The sequence below is a fragment of the Trachinotus anak genome, unplaced genomic scaffold, assembly GCF_046630095.1.
Source record: "Trachinotus anak isolate AG129_WGS33_773 ecotype Australia unplaced genomic scaffold, CSIRO_AGI_Tana_v1 ptg000032l, whole genome shotgun sequence".
Classification (NCBI taxonomy): Eukaryota; Metazoa; Chordata; class Actinopteri; order Carangiformes; family Carangidae; genus Trachinotus; species Trachinotus anak.
Window position 1 is genome coordinate 9,667,352 of NW_027273883.1, and position 19,953 is coordinate 9,687,304.

Below are 19,953 nucleotides of genomic sequence, written 5' to 3' on the forward strand. Positions count from 1 at the left end.
ATTTACAAACGTCACTGTGGGATAAGAGATGACAAAAAAAAAAAAAAAAAAAAAAAACCAAGACAAAACTGAATCGGTTGGACAAATTTTATATAAAAAATATCTACAACTTTTGACAGAAAAAAACAACACACGCGTACAGGCACATATGCACACAAACAAATCTGAAAGGCAGAGTGGACATAGGTTATTAAAATTGCAGAAAGATTAGATTTAACTGTGCAATATTGAGCATGTCAAATAACACTGTTAAGCTTTATAATGAGCAGACTGGATAATTTTTTTTTTTAAAAAAGACTTGAAATGTCAGAAAGTAGAACTGATCACTGCAGCAGCTTGTAGGAGACCTGTTTGCTCCCGTTCACAAGGGAAGTGCCCAGTACAGGATCTAGACAAGCAGGCACTTTGCCCACCTATCAAAGCCCAAGAAGGGACCCCATTTATGTTTCTCGTTTGTCGTGAAGTCCAGGAAAAGAAGGTTAGTTTGTAGGGAAGTCTAATTTCAGGTGTAGTCTATTAGCTGATCTGTCTTCCCATTGGTGAGACCTTCTCCTGGGTGTCCTTTAGGGCACTGAAGTCTGACTGTCTCTTTTTTAGTTGGCTGTGTAGAGGTAGTTGCAAGTTGCACTGGGCAATAACTTTGAGCTAGTACAATGGAAATCCAGGCATGGATGGAGTCTTTGGAGATTGGGAGGCGCCATGATGAAGGGTGTGTGGTGTAGTCGAAGGAGAACATCCACGACTCTGGCTGGGAGATGGGGACCCTAAAGGAGAGGCAGAGAGTATAAATGAAATGATTTGTGATTTGACTGACTTAGTGTCCTTGTGCATGCAATTGTGTGCATGTCCTCACCATTTTCCATGCTCCTGTGTGGTGAGACTGACACACTGTGTTGATCTTGAACTCTTATGTGTTTGGAGCCTCTCCCTCGTAACACATCTGCTATCTGGAAAATATTTGCAGTCTATTACAACTTTGTGTGCATGACCTAAGGTAAGGATCACAGTGATTTTGAGTTAAACAACACTAGCAGAGAAAATATTGTACTGTTCATGTCTGGCCTCTAGAGGGGAGGATGCACACATTTACTTTCCATTTTTTGTTCCAAACATTTCTTCCTAACCAGAGCTGAGTCAAGCTGATTTTGCAATTGTTTGCATTTGTTGTTGACATAACTAAAGTAGCAGGGGAGCGGGTTTTTCCATCATAAAGTTACAGTGAACAATTGAAAGTTTGGACATTCACAAGGAAGTCGTTCAGCCTCAGTCAGATTGGTAACCTCATTCAGGTTCGCTGCTTTCTTGACACTATCTGAATTGTCCTGAAGGAGCATTTCACAACCATAAAACTGCTGAAACAATCAACACAGCAATCATGGAATCTCAAGGCCTGTCATCTCCTCACTCACTTTCTTGTTCTTGGCCACCATCACAGGGGTGTCGTTGTGGTAGTTCTTGAGGCTGCTGTCAGCCCCGCTCTTCAGCAGCAGCCGCACAGTGTCCACCTGACCTCGGCCACAGGCGCTGTGCAGGGCTGTATTCCCACTGTATGACTGGCTGTTGACATCACAGCCATTCTGCAACAGAAAAACAGAAGACGTTGCCACAGATGTGATTCATTAAGGAAGCCAGTACAGTTAAGCACAGAAAGTGAAACAAAAGATAAGAGGGTGAGTACCATTAAATAGGAGAGATATATGAAGGAGAAAAGATCATTCTGTCCATGAACATCACATCTCTAACCTCTGACAATAAAGCTAAAATATGAATATTTTTGCTGTAATTCTTTGAAGGTCTTATCTTTAAGCAAGAAAGGAATGGGAAACTGTGTATGCAGCTGATGAGCTGGAAAGAGAAAACCAGTCTGACCAAATAGAGCTGAGTCACAACCCTTTCTCTCCCCACACACACTCAATACCTCAATGAGGAAGTGGACCATGTCTACGTTATTGCTCTCCACCGCATGCATGAGAGGACTCTGGCCACTTTTGATGTCCTGATTAGAAAAAAAAAGCACCATGGGAAAAGTCAGTGGACACAGAAACGGTAAATGCAAAGTTTGTGATGTTATGAAACTTCGTCAGTGCTGACTCAGGGACAAACCATTGCATTGATGTCAGCTCCTGCATCCAGCAGCATCCTGGCTAAATCCTTATGGCCCAGCAGCACAGCCAGATGGAGAGGGCTCAAACCTGAGAACAGGGATAAAGTAAGACCTGAGTTTTACTTGGGGCAAATATAGACACTTAGGAAATATACAGGATACAGTGCAAGAGCAGTTTTGAAGAGACATGAGAAAATGTTATCAGGCCTACAGTAGTCAGAACTGCTGGACATAAAATCATAACAAAACAAAAAAAAAAACCTCTTGCCTGGACATGAAACCTCTTATTTGATGCGATCAAAATGATAGAAGGTAGACTGTCATTCACTGGATTCACTTAGATCCCTTCATACAAACTCACCTCCACTAAGAAAACACATTTTAGAAAGACTAGCCTGTGTGTATTTTGGGGGCTTTTTCCATCACCCAGACTTGTTACTTTCACACCAAAACATTTTTCTGTGCAATGACATAGCAGACGTGTTGTGGCAACTTGGCAGTGTGACACTACACTGACACCAGACCACAGAGGAAGGAAATGTCCTCTTCTTTTCCCACCCACACACCCAAAACAACCAACCCCTACCTGAAAAGGGTTCACATTTCTCATATCCCCCAGCAAACTCTTCAGCACAGACACTACTGAGTTAGTTTAGATGGTTTCTTAATCAACAAAAAGGAGGAATGTCAATGTTATGGCTAATACTTTTGTCATTGCATCATTATTATTTTAATGTTTGTTTATTTACCAACTAATCATGGTGTCCAAAACACATTTCTATTTATTCTCTATATATTTCTTCTGTGTTTTTAATCTAAATTCATCAAATACTCTTAATTTGATAATGGCTTTGCATTTATTCAGTAAATCAGTAACCCGAAAATCACTGAAGAGGAAATGGTTAAAAGCAATCACAAGGCTTTATCAGATGAAATAACTCAAGAGCTAAGAGCCATTCAAAATCTTTCATTGTCAAGAACATATTTGATACAATAAATACCAAGGCGTTTCTTAGGAAAACCACACCTTACCCTCATAGTTTCTGCTCTCTAAGCATGTGGAGGATGAGGACCGAGAGAGCACGACAGATAGACATTCACGCTGGTTGTATTCACAGCAGAGGTGCAACGCTGTTTGGCCATTACGGTCCAAGGCAGCAGGGTCGGCTCCCGCTCTCAACAGCACATCCACCATGTCTGCCTGCTGGGTTATCACAGCCAGGTGAAGAGGAGTCTGGAGGAAGAAGGGGGGCAGTTTAGACAAACCAGTGTACTCTGGTCCATAACCACAAAGGGCAATGTACAGCCTTCTGAAAATAGTTTTCATTTTTCACACTGCAGCGCAATAGATGGTATTCAGAGAGCGTGAATCCCCGACTAATGCTGAATAATGCTCCCACTCTCTACTGTCCTCGAAGAAATCATTCCTGTCTTTTAAAGTCTTCAATAAATAGATTTTGTCCCTGTATTGATGACATTATTTCAAAACAAGTTTCTGTCTTAGTGTCACTGTTCTGAGAAAAGATGCTCAGAGTGGAAAACCCAGATCCTCATTGCGACCAAATGTAATAATTTGGTCCATTTTTTTTTCTCCATATCATATCATCAAAGGAATACTTTGACACTTTGGGATATGCATTTACTTGCTTTCTGATGGAGGGTTAAATTAGGTTGACACCACAAATGTCTATATAGTGAGTATGAAGCAAGAGCCAGAGGACTGTTAGCGTAGCTTAGCACAAGGACACAGCCAGCCTGGTTCTCTCCAGCGCCTCTAATACTCACTAATTAACACATATCACATTTCCATGATAGTAGTATGGAATACCAACCAGGAAAAGCTAAATTATAAACTTACAAAATCTTAAAATGGCCATAATCTTGTAAATGAGGAAGAGTGTTAGAATTTCTGGTAAAGGCCTCCTTTCATCAGTAACCTGTTCTGCAGGTTAAAGGTCAGAGATACAATAAAACAATGTCCCAAAAGGACAGCCAACGCCTAAAATGAATAAACAAGGAACCATTATCTGGTTAGATTATCATTATTGCACATCAGAACACCACGAGATTCAGGCATACATGTCACCTGCCCATACGCACATACTGCATATACAAACACGCCTAACCCATTCACACACGTGTACACACACAATTCATAGTTGTCAGCAGTAAAATCAATGTCTAAAGAATCTCTGTCAAAGATAAGACCTTTGCACCATATATCACAGCACAGCAACAATAGCTCTAGTATGAGACAATCTGAGAGACAAACTGTCTGCAATGACAGCAAAAACAAAAATTACACACAGTTCACCAGGTGTTTGCCTGGATGAATGATGAAGTGCTGAAATAAACCACTTGAGCAATCTAGGATGTTCCTTTGGGTGAGGTCAGCATGTATAATCCTGTTGATAATTATGTCAACTCTGGTCAGGGACGGCACTGACAACTGAAGTAATGCATGCGTTTAGTCATAAAGGGAAGTCTTTTAACCTGGAATTTTTAGCTGCTATTCAAGTTACACAATAAAAGCAGCAACCAGGAACAGTTAGCTGTTCCAAGTTTCACTTTTGCTGTATTACTATTGTGTGTGTGTGTGTGTGTGTGTGTGTGCGCGCACTGTGGGTTTGTTCCAGTAAAGACTATAAAAAAAAGATGTCCAGCTGTGGGAGAGCATCGTTGTGGAATTCCTTCAGTGTGTCAATGCCAGTGTTCCTCCTATCAGCTCCTGTTTCCCTGAATCCGGTGAGTCATAAGCATGCTTACAGATTTTTAAAAAACCTACACACACACACACAAATGCACATATGCACACACACACACACACACACACACACACACACACACACACAATCGTACTCCCCTGTAAAATTGAAATACATTTACTATTAATCAGACATTGTAAAAAGTAGCCATAATACTATTTTGTCCCCACGCAGCACTAATGAAATTCGCATGGTAATATCCTCTTGAATCATTTCCAGAGCTTAAGAAATTACCTTCCACACTCAGGCCTTATAAGGCCTTCAAATTTGACCCCTCAAAGTTGGCAGAGTCTAGCTGTGGCTTCCTGTAAAGGACTTCAAAAATGACTAAAGCAAAACTCCAGCAAAGATAAGAGGAAGGGTGGGAAGAGAGCAAAGCGGGTGGCAGGGTGGAGAGACAGAGGAATGAGGAAGAAACGGAAGCAGCAGAGGGGACTACAGGGGAAAGGCAGGATAACAAGGGAAAATCCCTTCTCTTCCCCATGTGTCTGTCCTCACACACTCACATTCCTGCAAAATGAGTGGATCAACATGAATGAGGTGAAAAGATGAGAAGAGAAAAGAGGAGGTTTCAGGGCATGAACAGCTCCAGGCTGGAGGCAGTGACAAACGAATGAAAGGAGGGTTGAAGGCAACGATATGAGACAGACTTTTCTTCTGCAGTGAAGACTGGGGGGTAAAGAAAGTCCTGTTGCACAAATAAACATCACACGTTCTTACGTCAGTGATGTTGACAGTTTTACTGATAGCATCAGTCAGTTGATCAGTTATGGTTAGAAACCCTAAATTCTTTTAATACGTATGCAGAGAAAGATCTGAAAAAAGAGACAGCAGTGAGCGAGCAAGATACACACACCATGAGAGAGAGAGAGAGAGAGAAGGGAAAGTCCCGATAAACTACCCTCTGAACCTCAGTGCAGGTTGAGAAACAGCACAGGGGGGAGGGGGGGTGGTCATGTGACTTCTCGGAACGAGGATACTAAAGCGCACACAAACACATACAGATGTCACACGCTCATGCCCGCTCACGCTCATGCTCACGCACACACACACACACACACACACACATAAAATAAAATAACAGCATGCACATAAACAAACAGAAAAAAAATTAAATATGAATTTAAGTGAATCTGAATAAGACGGTTTCAACAGTACAACAGTAGTACAACTTGGCCATTGACAGAACTGCCTCTGGAGAGCTATTATCAAATTGTCACAGATCATCCTCATACTGCATTGTAGCAGTCTTTAATCTAAAGCACATGACCATCAGCCCATGTTTTAGCGTGGGTGGCCCCAAGGGATTCAGTCCCCAAACCCCACCAGTGTCACTGCCACGCACTACACCATCAGCTGTGGCAGAAGCTTCAAAAAGTAGACTACTATAGATGTGTGTTTGTGTTGCTGTACTGATAGCATGACCAGTGTGGGAGTATCAAACAGCTGTGTCTATCATCATAGTAGTACAGTGAACAAATGTAGTAGCACAGTGCACAAATCAAGCACTGCACTATGTTGTTCAGTTACGGTACTGATAGTAACACTCTGTCAAAAAGTTCCATATACAAACCACAGAAACTCAGGATTTGTCATCAATATTGGAAAACCTGTATTTAAATTTTACTTTGCGTGTGGGAAGTTGGTCAGTGCCAGAAAATGTGCTCAGGTCTGTCTGGTAAACTTTATGCATTGAAAATTAAAAAGTTCCCTGGCCTCATTTTGACATGTGTACTCTTTATGCCCGGTATTCAGTCAAAACCACATAATCTGGTAGGCAAATGACTGTGATAGGGCCTGTGCGTGAAAATCTCCCTTTTTGGTTATTAATATGCTTATATATATATATATATATATATATATATATATATAAATATATATATATGTGTATGTGTGTGTGTGTGTGTGTGTGTGTGTGTGTGTGTGTGTGTCTGTCTGTCTGTCTGTGTGTGTGTGTGTGTGTGTGTGTGTGTGTGTGTGTGTGTGTGTGTTCATTTTCATACACAGGGCAGACACAGGATATCACAAAACCTATATGCTGTCAAGCCTCATGCAATGAGGAAAGACAACAACCGATGATAACACCAGCGTTATTTCTGGTAAGCAGGCCCGTGGTGTCCTGTGTGGTGTGAAACCCCAGCCTTGAGAACTAAAGCTCTGCACGGCTCAGGTGGTTTCTCTGTTGAAGGATGAAAGAGAGAAAGCTGGCAGACTGCAGAGGAGGGGGCGGAGACAACACAGGGGGAGAGAATGTGGAAGTGTTGGCTTAAGGCCAGTGTTTGGGACAGTCCGGGATTGGGAAACACTCAAAGCAATTCCTTGTACACGTTACAGTAAAGTATGCTGTAGCTAATCCCTTAGGTTGAGGTTACTATGTAGTTTAGTTTAAGGACACAGAAGAGAAAGAAAATTCGGTGAATGTTCATAGGGTCCATTTGCTCTTTAACATCAGCGTAAATAGCCAACATTGACCTAGACAAAGAATGTCAGTCTGGCTCTTTATACGCAAGAAAAAATGCAAATTATAAGATGGAATACCATTTACGTTGTGTAATTTTCCAGTCTGTTCATATGTTTTCAGTTAAGGCCAAGACATGAGATATGAGTCCAGGGTTCATGAGAGTTCATAGGACTCACAGTGTGCTCCGCTTAATCATCTTGACTCTCTCCTCTGAGTTTCACAACATAGTAAATCCTACATGAAAATGCTGAGAAATTCATTTCGACAGGGAAACCAGAAAACCATTGTACGCAATAAAAGAGAACACTGGAAATCACATGTAGTCCTTTCCTGCATGTTCATGGCTTTGAATTATGGCAAGTGCAGGTGGAGAAACCAGGAAGGGTGAATTCCATTTGCATAACCATAAGCCACCATGACTGTAAGGGTATGTGATAACATGGTGTAAGGCAAGGAGGAAACCGAGGCACTTCCTCTTTCATTCTTTTCCATGTTACTGTTATCAGAAGGTGAGACAGGGGCATGTGTTTTACATGCTGTGGTTGTTAGGGCAGAAGTCCCCTATCACTTTTCTATTCGGTATCTATCCTCATTATATTATAACTATTACATTATAATGTGTTATACAATAGAAATAAAACATAAAAAAATCTTTCCATGGATTGGATGGCTTCCACAATTGAAAGACAAAAGCCTGTCTCAAATGTCAAACTATTAATTAGAATTCTGCATTTGTAAACGTTATGGTAGCAACTGTGCGTGCATGCATGCTTTAATGGAGAGACATGTGGTGTGTGTGTATTTAAAGTGTATCTGTTTTACCTGACGGAGGTTGTTGTAGATATCAATGCCTCTGCGAGCCCAAAGCAGGAGTTGGATGAGTGTGCAGACGATGGCCAACTCCCCCTGCACCACAGCTATATGGAGTGCTCTGTAATGAATACAAAAACCACCACATAAAGAATTTTATACTAACAATTGAAATAGAAATCCTGCAACAAACAGCTCAATTTCAAAGGGAATTTGAATGGGTCGCAGATTTGACATTGTGACCCACTGACACTATATCCCTGAAAAAACTTGTAAGTAACTTATTAGACTTTTATGCATTACACTTAATATGTGTAACGCATTGCAGTGCTCCACAATAACATGGCATTTCATTTCAGTACCATTTAGTTGTGTGATTATGAGGACTGACTGATGGCAGTTTGAAGTTTTGTTCAAAAGTTACATATGCTAAATGTTAAACCCACTGTGCAGCAATGTGTGGTACCAACGAAGTGGGTCAGAATTTCAACATAAAGCAATAGTTGGACATTTTGGGGAAATGGGCTCATTCATTTTGCCAGTGGTTGAGATTATTAACAACAGTATGTGTCCAATAGATATAAGGGTATGGCTAGTAGCCAGTTAGCTTAGCTCAGCATAAAGACTGGAAACAGGTAGCCTGACTCAGTCCACCGCTGATAAAAGCAACCTTCCAGCACCTATAAAGTTCACGTTGTATCTCTTCGACGAACGACAGGTTGTGGTTTAACAGAGGTTATGTGCTGGACTATTTCTGGGCTGGGAGCAGAGACCTCTCAGCTGGTTGCCTGGCAAACTCAAAGAGACGACACACTTTTTTTTTCAGCTTTTAGCTGACACATTTTTTGTACAGATTAAACGAGACAAAACAAGCTTATTATTAAACTTTTGAGTTGCTGGCAGGTGGATTGCGTTACGTTTGGACGTTTGTCCTCATGCTAAGCTAAGCTAATCAGCAGTCCAACTGTTGCTTTAAATGAATATAGTTGATATCACTAATTTGGGATGAAAAACAATCACTTCATGGCTGTGATCAGAGCAGTAAATTCCACTTGATCACTTGATCTATATTATCACACTGGCAGTTGAACCAAGGAGCTCCACAGATGTCAGGCATGACTCACAGTATTCTTATCACACCCTTATCAAGACTAAAGGGGAAACCACTATCTGTGGTCTCTACGTGAAGCGAAAGAACAAACACAGGCCAAAGTTTAGGACAGGGAAGAGCAGGAAACTGGGGGGAGGGGGGGGGGGGGGGGCATGCTGCAGAAAACAGTATAACAGTTTTCAGTTGTTTTTTTTTTTTCTCATGCTGTCAGAAGAAGCAGCTTCCAGTAAGAGCCAGACTGGTTTTATGTCACTTCCTGTTGTCAGCAACAATGGCAGCACTCTTTCTCCTCATTCTCATAACGTTCTGCTTGCTGTGAAATCTAGCCATTAAGCTGTATGGTTTTTGACAGGGGCTTTTTGTAGAGTCACTGAATCAGCTTCATCCAATGGATAAGTTGTAATCAGACATACAGTACAATTGTGCAACAGGAAACAGGGACGTTTCTTGAGAATAAGTTAAAAGTACCCTTGCATAGAGTTTGAGGTCAGAAAATAGGTTCTAACAGTGACAAAAGCACTTGCAGCACTTCCTCTCAGCGAGGTGTCCCACTGACACAGAGTCATTAATGATAATAGTTTCCTGCCAACAAAATATAGATTAAAGACCTCTGAGGAAACGACACCGAAGACATGCTGACGTATAATGCTAGGGTATACATCTGCACACAACAACTACACCTTTGTGCATATTTCATCAAAACTGCTGTGAATAATTATTTGCGCATGTATGCATCTATCTCTCTATCTAGTTGTCTATCTAGCTACATACCTTATTACAGTATTACGGTATCACATTACTCTTATAATCTCTTTCAACCACATAAAAGCAGTTTACATAGTCTTTGTATTCATTGTGGAAACATTCAAATTCTTTGACAGTTTGAGGAAGGCATGTATGGACAGAATAATACCTGTGGTCTATTGATCTGAAGGATGAGCATGTGCCAACACACACTTGGTGGTTGCAGGAAAAAAAAGTAATGCTCTACTATGACTGTGTATATAATTAACAGTTACAAAAACTGCCAAAAAAGATATGCAAATTGTGGATTAACTGCATGCATGTGTATATACATGCATAATTCCCACGCATGCATGAGCAAGCATGGAGATCAGTTCCACAGCGTGAGTGAAGACCTAAAAGTTGTAAGTGCAAGAGCAGGTTGGAACTGCAACTGCAGTAAACAATCAGATGATTTGTTCCTGACATCAGAGCGAAAAGCAGAACTTTGTGTTTTAACGGGAGTCAGCGCGGCGGTTCTTTCCTCAGCTGGTCCCTGTTCCTGTAACTGAGCTCAACATCGTGAAAAAATCTGTATCAAAAAAGATCTCTGGTCATATTTACTGTACATGCTATCAGCTACCCATCTTCTGCTCTAATCCAATCCTTGTACAGTATATCCACAGTCCAATATTTTCAGAGGCTGTTCAGGTATGACTTGACCAGGGTTTTGTAAGTGTGAGCCCTGAAGAAAGTGTTGTGAAAAGCGATACTCATACGCTCTGATGAACAGAGAGCCAAATGCCAGCTGTAGTCTAACACTGTGAACAGAACTCGTAAAAACTCATAAAGCTAATAAACTCTCTAAGCATTGAATTAATTGTGATCAGTCATTGCCTTCATATAATCCTGAAGTTCTGTCTCTCTTGTGCTCTCTTCTATCTGCATCCATTTCTCTCTCTTTCTCTTAAGATGAAACTGTAATGTTTCTAGTTCCTGGAAGTGGGGCAGACCACAGCCCCAGATAACCCCAGGCACAGCGCCACTGACGCAGGCAGGAGTCCCGAGCTCACAGACACTCTGTGTAACCGTGTTCTGTGTGTGAGAGGGAGTAAAAAGAAGACTGCAAAAGAAGACACAAGGCAGAGAAAGAAGGCAGTATACATGCGGTATCCTGTTTGGTATGGAGGGTGAGGGTGCAGCCAAACTGAATAATCAGACTGCAGCCTAACATATCCTGTGGTCTGTGGACCAGCTGAGCAACGGGATGATGTGTCAGTGTGTATGTGTGTGTGTGTGTGTGTGTGTGTATGTGTGTGTGTGTGCATAGTAAACAAAAAAGAAGCGGCGACACATCACAGTCCAGTTACCAAGAAATGACATGTGCTTTGAATACGTAGTCTGCTGTGCTTCTAATGAAAAATGATGTAATTCCATACAATTCAATCTCCAATTGTAAAAATCCATTACAGTTCGTTTCACAATAATACACTCAGTTTTAATCTTGAGTCAGTCAGAGAGTAGCATGTGAAAGCAGCTCTTTGTAGAGCAGTTGAGCTTAATGCTCAAGTGAAACTCCATGGACAATAAAGATGATGAACAATAATCTGTGTAAATCTGACACTATCAACGTCCACAGAAGACTTGCTCTCGCAAAATATAGCTTGCAATCTCATAGTTAGTTTTAACTGGTGCTCACTCTCTAATATCACAGTCGAGTGGTGTTGGATAAACAGACTGGATGCAGGACTGTGGGCCCAGATCTTATAACCTACAGTGACTTATTCACGCCATCAGCAAACACCGTCTTTTACTATGTCATTGCTACAGTGTGAAAAGGGGATAAGTGACAGCTTATCTAACTCAGTACTTTTCCGTATGTATACAATGATCAGAAATACCTTGATTACTGATAAAACATTTAATGTCCTAAAGAATGTGTGGTAGCCTGCAAAACATAATAGCACTACAAAAATATAGCTTTATCTGTGGCTTTATCTGTAATAGCACTACAAAAATATAGCTTTATCTGTACATCATAGCACAATCTCAGTGTTTTTAGTAATGCTAGCGTGTGGCTTTATGGACAGCAATGTTTGTCATGCAGTCAGTTTGGTCCAGACTGACATATCACGACAATTTGATGCATTGGTGCGAACGTCTGTGACGACATTCATGGTCCCCTGATAATAAATCCTCATGATCTTGGTGATCCTCTGACTTTTCTCTAGTGCCACCATGAGGGTGACATTTGTGGTTTTGGGTGAAATGTCACCTCAACTATTGAATGCATTGCTATGAAATTTGGCTAACACATTCATGTCCCCCTTGAGGATGAACTGTAATAATCTCCCTGACTTTTCATAATTGTATTGACATTTCCATCAACCTCAACTGCACTTAATGTTTCGTTCCAAATCGCAAATGTTAGATCGTAAACACGGCGTGCTAAAAATCCGCATGTTAGCATGATTGTTAGCATGTCGCCACGCTGACGTTAGCATTTAGTTCAAGGCACGGCTGTGCTGTAAGTACCGCCTTACAGAACTGCTGGTGTGTGCATGTGTCTGTGCTTTTCATTTCAGAAACAAATGTTTACATCTGGGTCAGTGCATGTGAAGAATCAAAACTCCGATAAAAATCAAAAATATTTGGACCACCACTGACAGTTCCAAAAATAAGTGTTTCAAAACTCTGCATATAAACATATTAATGTGCAGCTAAATCCACTGACTGACCGTGGGCATGCGGGCATTTGTTTGTGGGAGCTGTAAGAAAATCAACACATCTGCACATTACACATACAAATGACTGAAATGTGTGACACATAACACAGAAAAGGAGAGAGAGAGAGAGATGAAGCTGATAGAAAGAAAGCGGTAAATGAGGAAGTGAGGTGCGGATGTTTGGGTTTTTTGAGCCCATTCATCTAAAAACACAGAGAAGAAAAGAGACAGAGAGAGACACCTGAGAAAAACCTCAAAACTTAGCAGTCACTGGTTTTCCCGAAACTAAAGGGGCTCAGAGGCGCTGAGAACAGAGGATGAAGATCTCATTGACGTCACTCACATTATGCACACACACATGCACGCACACACTCATGTACGTAGTGTGAAAAAGGACAGGGGGCTGAGAGTGTTTCTTTCTGCAGAATTCACACAAAGTCTCAAACCACCACAAAGCAATAAGTAGGTACTACACAAGCTAACAAGAACCCAGCTTCATCACAAAGTGCCTAGATTTTGAGAAAAGTCTCTCCACTGCAGCTTTGTTGCATCGAGTGACTAATGTAAAGATAACGGTCATATCAGTTTTTCATTTGGTTTTGTGTCTGTCCTGCACATTTTGATAACATTCTCCACTTTGGAGAAGTGCCAACAATACATTGTAACAACACATGGAAAATACAATAAGGTTGGCTGCAGTGTTTAAGAAGCCACATATTATATACTTATACTTTTGCAAATAGAGAAATTGCATTCATCCTATTTCCTTGCCACTTTCTGTTAATGGCAGTCATGTCACAGCAATAATAAGTCTGTGAAATAAATACAGTCTGAGACAATAAGCAGCTGTGACATGTCACAGGACTTATGGCTCTGCTAAATGTTGGTCATCACGAGTTTGTTTCGAATGGATGCAAATGACGCCGATAGTTTTTGAAACCACAACATCAAAGTGCCATTTAATTCTTGGACACGCTATGTCTTCAGTCACGAGTCTGTGTGTGTGTGATTGTCTGTGTGTGTGTGTGTGTGTGTTCTTGTATCAGTTTGTCATTTCAGTTGGTGTGTGGGTGGGTGTTAAACCTTTAGACAAAGTAAAGTAACCATGCGTTAAAGTTTAATATTTGCATTCATGTGATCTCAAGAACTTCTCCAGTGTCCTGTGAACTTTATTCTCATTCCCAACCCCCCACCCCACACTCTGAGAGACTAGTCGGCTGAAAATTACAGGTCGTTCAATACACACACCAACACATGCATGCAAGACCTATTTCATTTAATAGTTCAGACTCATCTACTGTATTTTCCAGCTTAGTGTGTTAAATCAAAGTCTCTATTGCCAATTGCTGAATCATTCCTGATATACAGTGAACCAGATTTCCTTAGAGGAAGTGAAACAACAGTAAAGAATTTAGTCGGATCTGAAGAGGATCAGTGACTGTACCTGCTCAATATGCAGTACCAGGTGATTCACAGAGATCATGACATAAACTGAGACGATATCACAGATGTCTAACAAACCACAGCCAGGTTGTGCAATGCCACCATTGCTTGTTGAGACCAGTGTTGTTTGAGTCCAGCCCAGTGAATCACTTGTTTTTACTTATTTATGTGACCACGAAGTTTCACTTTTTATGACAATGGGAACAGTTTCCCCCCTGAGGTGGCAGTATTGGTAGTGCAAGTGTCAAGCCTGCAGACCAACAGACAAATTATGAGTGACAACTTTAAGGTGAACTAGTGCACAGAACCACTTTGGCTAAAGTATAGTTATTTTATTTCCTATCATATATTTCATAGCATAGCATAGCATAGCATAACTGTTGTTATGATATGGTTGAATCTGCTGTCTATGTGCTAATATTCGGTGTCACATGCCGTTTTGAAACATCTTTTCAACAACCTCTTGCCCATAGAGGGCATTAAACTACAGAATATATCACTTATATATCACTTTTAGGTAAAGTATCACCTCTTAGAATGAAAACTACTTTAAAAACACAAAATGCATCTATTTTGCACCTTAAATTTGTCCATTCTTTGTAGCATTAAACTTTTGTACAGTGTAACTTTCACGTTTAGCAAGTTTGCACCTGACAAGCCACCACTTCTAGGAAGTTTTTGGTTTTGCATATTAGATTTAAACTATTCATCTCAGGCTTATCATGTTTATCACAAGTTCGTATCTTGGTCTCTACAGGTGAAGATGTAAACTGCATGTACTCAGGGAAAACGAATCCTCTGGGTCTGCTGGAAATCTCATGAATATTTATGAGTGTGGTGAGATTTCTGATCTGTGAATTGTACCAAGTTTCGACTGCCAGCTCATTCGTCTGACTAAAATGTGATAATTATGAAAATGCATGAGGTGGATGAATCATAGTGATCTTTTGCTGTTTACTGTATGCATAAGTTCTTTGGATATGTGATGATTGGATGGATGAATGGATGTACGGATGGATGGATTGATGGATGGATGGATGGATGGATGGATGGATGTACGGATGGATGGATGGATGAGTAAATTATACGCCAAGAAAGTGAAATCCAAACTTCCAACGCAAGCCATATTTAAAATGTCAACATACGTGTCCCCGTCTTCATCTTGATGTGTAGCCAGAGCGATACCAGCCAGGAGGTTATCGGTTTGGTGGGCCAGAGGGTGGTTCGGCTCTGGGACTGGGGGCAAATAGTACACTGGGTAATGACCTGAGCAGGGATGACACAGAAAGAGAGGCAGAGACAGAGAAAGGAAGACATAGAAGGGTGGGAGGCGCAGAGGGAAAAAACTTTTAAAACATCATGACGATAAATACAATATAACAGGGCAGACAAATTAGTTTTTGTAATAAGGAAGCGTGCAACTCTGTATGTATGTGTCTGTGTGTGTGCATAATATTCAGTTATGAGTTGACTGACTAAGCTACTTGTCAGTGCAGGAGACTTGACTGTGGAGGAATAGCCGGAGAATAGCTGACTGGACAGTTTCTCATTGATTCAGCTGTAGCTGCTCCATCATCTGAGACTCTCTCTGTTCTTTCAGCTGTGACACACAACTGACCAAAAATGTTGAGGGAGGTGCTGTGTGCTGTTTCTGTTTTAGTAATCCAAACAGCATTAGCAGCATCCATGTAACAGCAGAAGATCACTTTGCCAGCCTCTGCAGATTGTGCCCTGCTCTGGCTAAATTGTGTCTCTAACTCTGTCTTTCCATTCAACAGAGTGTACAGAGACTCTGAACTCACATAGGCTACTACACGATCTCACAACCAAGCTCATTTTGGCCATACAAAATACTCCATTTGATTATTCTAGCCTCTAAATCACAGCAAGACCCTGGGGTGCAGCAACATTAAAGGGGTTTTAAACATAGAATAAAAAGGTATCGTTGCCCACTGATGTAACCTAAAAGAATTCATGTTGACCAGCGATGCTTACCGTAATGAATCGGGTGTAAAAGGCGTATGGGACATCTGTCTGGACTCTGTTGTGTCTCTTCAATCCGCCTGGGAGTCACTGGTGCAACACCGACTCTGTGTTCCTCCGCGGCTCTTTCCAAACGAACAGCCAAGCTCTCCCGACATGCTAAGTCCGTATCTTCCACAGGGGCGAGTCGGTCTCCATTCTCAGGTGGAGCCGGCGACTGCGTCTGGATCTCCGGCTCGACAAGAATCGGGCGTTTCCGAAAAGGAAGTTTTAGGGAAGAACTGTCCGCCGGCCGCTTGCGAGCAACACCGGTTCGAGAGTCCGGTACGCTTCTGACAGCGGGGCAGTGCGCCTCCAAACTATTCGTCCCCGTGGACGCGGGGGGTGCAGGTGAGTGTCCCTGGCGCGACCTTTCCACTCCGCAGTCCGGACTCCTCGACCCGGAGCTCCCGCGCTCTCTGTACGTGGTGCGCAGGTCCAGCGGCGCCGTGGCGACCGTCTGATGGTCACTGTTCATGGTCATGATCCTCGGCATCAACTGGTGGCGAGGCGCTCAGGATCTGAAGAAGTTTGCGGAGCGTGTGGGTGCAGACAACTTCTCGACGCTCTGTGACAGTTTGGTGGGATCAGTCCATCCAATGCGGCCAACAGTGCGGAATTCCCAGCTCCATGAAACCAAATGGGCAGCGATCAAATCATCCTTTTTGTGTCACTGGTGTTTTTTAGATACGCGCTCAACTTCATTGTTTCAGAGTGCTGATTTATCTTCGACAAGGAGACAGTGAGAGTTTGGTGTAGACTGTGTGTATCCTGGCGCACCTATGGTAACAACTGCAGGTACAGCGCAGCTGCGCCAGCGCTCATCTCCTTTTAATGAAAGAAATACGGTGCTTTCCCCTATCGAAACAAAGCAATTAGGTTCTGAGTGCGGCAGGAAAAGAGAAAACACTGCGTTGACTTCAGAATAATTTCTGCATTTCCTACGTTTCTGACATCTGTCTGTTTTGCATGCAAGTTCAAAACATGTTACTGAATTTCTCAAGAAGTTCACGGAGGAAAGACGGATCGATGCTTTTCTCGGTTCGGGTGCTTCGAGCACACGTCTGTACGATGTACAGACTGACAGCAGGTTAGATGATGATGGGGGTAAATGTGGGTCATTGGCTTTTTTGCTGCTACTCCAGCAGCGTTTTACTGCACGTTTAGCCACTTATTAACATTACATTAATTCACAGCAGTGGAAGTGATTCAGATGACACACGTTTTTATGATCTCCTTTTCTTTGCTTTGAACTGTGAAGTCATGTTTACACCAGGGGTGCTTTAAGTTTAGACTGGTGCCACTTACTGAGGCAGACTTTGTCATTTCCACATTTGAGGAGTTTACATTTTACAGACACTGGCTAAAGGTTCAGACTCAGTTTTAAGTAACAATACCTACATGTGAAGACTTTTGCAGGTAAAACATAGCTCCAGTAAATCAAAGTGGCCCTTTAATGTGGAGTGTATTTCTTCCCCTTGCAGCAAAACAGACTGTCCCATTTTATAGATTAGAGCTGCAATAAAGGAAGCCTGACTCCAACAACATGCAGTGTGCAGAATTGTATGAATTTAAAATGATACCACATTTATGACATTTTAGTGTTACTGTGAGATCAGTGTTAAAAAAAAAAAAAAAAATAGAAGGGTAACAAACCAAATGGCACTGAAAGGTAAACTTCCTTTGTGAACTTATCTGCACCCTATTAATGATGTCATGGAAAGGATTTTTATGTTATTTTGATCACAGGTTTTAGTGCCTCATGTCTGCACAAATACTGTATTTTCACACCCCAGTCCAAAAAGTAAACAATTGTGGCACTTTTTTATGATCACATTACAATATGTATAGAACAAACAGCATTGTCCCAGCTGTAGTGCAGGCGATTGCACTCTTCTGCAAATGGCAGCTTTCTGATAATAGCAGTATTTGAGTCAAAGTTACCAATTGTTTTATTTATTATTTCTGCAAATATGTGAACTCATAACACTGTAAGCAAACAATATACAGAAGCTCAAGTAAGCTCAACACTTAATTCTAGCGCCGTTTGGAGGATGCAGATTTTGCAAGTTGGAGTAGATCAGATCATTGATGTATTGGCTCATCTGTTGATATGTCACCAGACTGCAGACTTAGAGCTGAACTTGTACTCCCCAGAGGAGGAATAAGGAGGACAAACAAGGAATTCAGAGAGACAATCCAAACCAACTGACTGATCAGTTAATGCCACATTACTGCTACCCTGCATGTGGCCATGTTTGCTGGTCCCACCTACGGAAAAAAAATGTGCATACACAAGCATGCATTTGCACACACACAAACACAAATCACACCTCATCTCCTCATCTTTAATCTTATCCCTCTCCACCCTCAGACCAGGTTCTGATTACCAGGGTCAATTTGGGACTTTCCTCTTTCCACTGAAGTGTGGGGTGGGCAACGGAAAGTAAAGCTTGGTGTCTAAAGTCCCTAAAACACCCTGACACTACACAAACATACTCTGCAGCTGTCAGGGCACTCAACCATTATGGTCTCCTCTAGTATAAGGTATCACTGTGTATGAAAAACACTGTCCCACCTCTTTTACAGCCAGTCTCATCTTGAATGCACATTTGACAGAGCTTACTGCTGAATGAATGAGATGGCCTGAGGTTTAACAATCTTTATGAGTAGATTTATGTTTGGAAACAGAAAAAAAAACATATAGTTCTTTAATATTTAGGGGCTGAGTATTTTGAGATAGACCTGCATGGTGATTGTAGAGCGAAATCAGTGGCACAAATAATGACATTAACATAATCAGATTTTTTTAAAAATGAAATGGGGCCCCCTTGTGCCAAGAGAGCAAAGGTACATGCAGACCATTTGCATTCAGCCTGGTGTCATGTGGTTTCAGCCCCTTATCTCGTGGCTTCTCTCCTACTCTCTGTGTTCACATATACATACATACATTTTAATACAGATACATTTCCTATAAAGTGGTTCTCATTTACTTATTTATCTGTTACTCTTTTCAGACAATGGAACAAGTATGAGGTAGTGACTGAAATGTGGCCCATTGAGACTACATGATAAGCGCAGCACAATGCGCAACAGCCAAAGAGGAAACACCAGCTCAGTCACATGGCATTCAGCTGACCAATTGTGAAATTCTGATCAATCAGTCATTAAGTCAGTCAGTAAGCGACTGACGTTATCTCTGGCTGGGCACCGTTGCAGTCCAGCCAAACATAATCAGGGGAAACTAAGCACATAAACTAAGCAAAGAATAATAAGTAATAATTTCAAGAATTTTTAAAGTATGTGCATGCTCTTCAGTTAAGGTAAATTAATGACGGAAACTGAAATCTAAATGTTCAGATTATAACCATCAGATTGCAGTGACAACTCAAAACTTTGTGAGCAGTCAGACAGACCACAATGGACACAAGAAGAATTTATGAGAAATGTATCCTCTTGTTGTATTTAAAAATACATTTTGAAAACACCTTGTGATGTGCTGAATTACTAATACAAGTTCCACATTAAAACATGTGAGTAGTTCAGAAAAATATATTGAATATAATCTTTAAATAGAGTATTTTATTGTATTATATTAAATCCAATAGAATATTGTATATTATAAATGCTATTATTCATTAAGTTCATACAGTCGGTTATTTCCAATATGTTGCATTTGTTATGAATGATGGTTTTAGTAGAGTCGTTTATGTGTGAAGGGTGTGTGCTTCTAGCAGCTGCTAATAAAGACATATCATTCAGCCAACTTCGAAAATGCCTTTTACACT

General features: G+C 41.3%; 1 protein-coding gene across 1 annotated transcript; it reads right to left on the bottom strand.

Annotated features, from left to right (window-relative positions):
• Positions 1 to 592: 592 nt before the first annotated feature.
• bcl3 (BCL3 transcription coactivator) lies at positions 593 to 17,147 on the bottom strand. The gene is made up of 9 exons (XM_071469625.1): positions 16,139 to 17,147; positions 15,289 to 15,409; positions 8,153 to 8,261; positions 3,137 to 3,338; positions 2,104 to 2,192; positions 1,919 to 1,996; positions 1,410 to 1,577; positions 854 to 947; positions 593 to 764 (listed from the first exon to the last, which is right to left on the bottom strand). Exons 1-9 carry the CDS (start codon positions 16,659 to 16,661, stop codon positions 646 to 648), a joined length of 1,503 nt encoding a protein of 500 aa, XP_071325726.1. The 5' UTR covers positions 16,662 to 17,147; the 3' UTR covers positions 593 to 645.
• Between the last annotated feature and the right edge of the window lie 2,806 nt (positions 17,148 to 19,953).

Excerpts from the sequence above, each read along its gene's own strand:
- bcl3 (XM_071469625.1), bottom strand. The coding sequence starts at position 16,661 with ATGCCGAGGATCATGACCATGAACAGTGACCATCAGACGGTCGCCACG. Across the intron at positions 2,193-3,136 it reads AGAGAGCAGAAACTATGAGG|GTTTGAGCCCTCTCCATCTG; the intron begins GTAAGGTGTGGT and ends CCCTGTTCTCAG. Across the intron at positions 948-1,409 it reads TGGTGGCCAAGAACAAGAAA|ATAGCAGATGTGTTACGAGG; the intron begins GTGAGTGAGGAG and ends AATATTTTCCAG.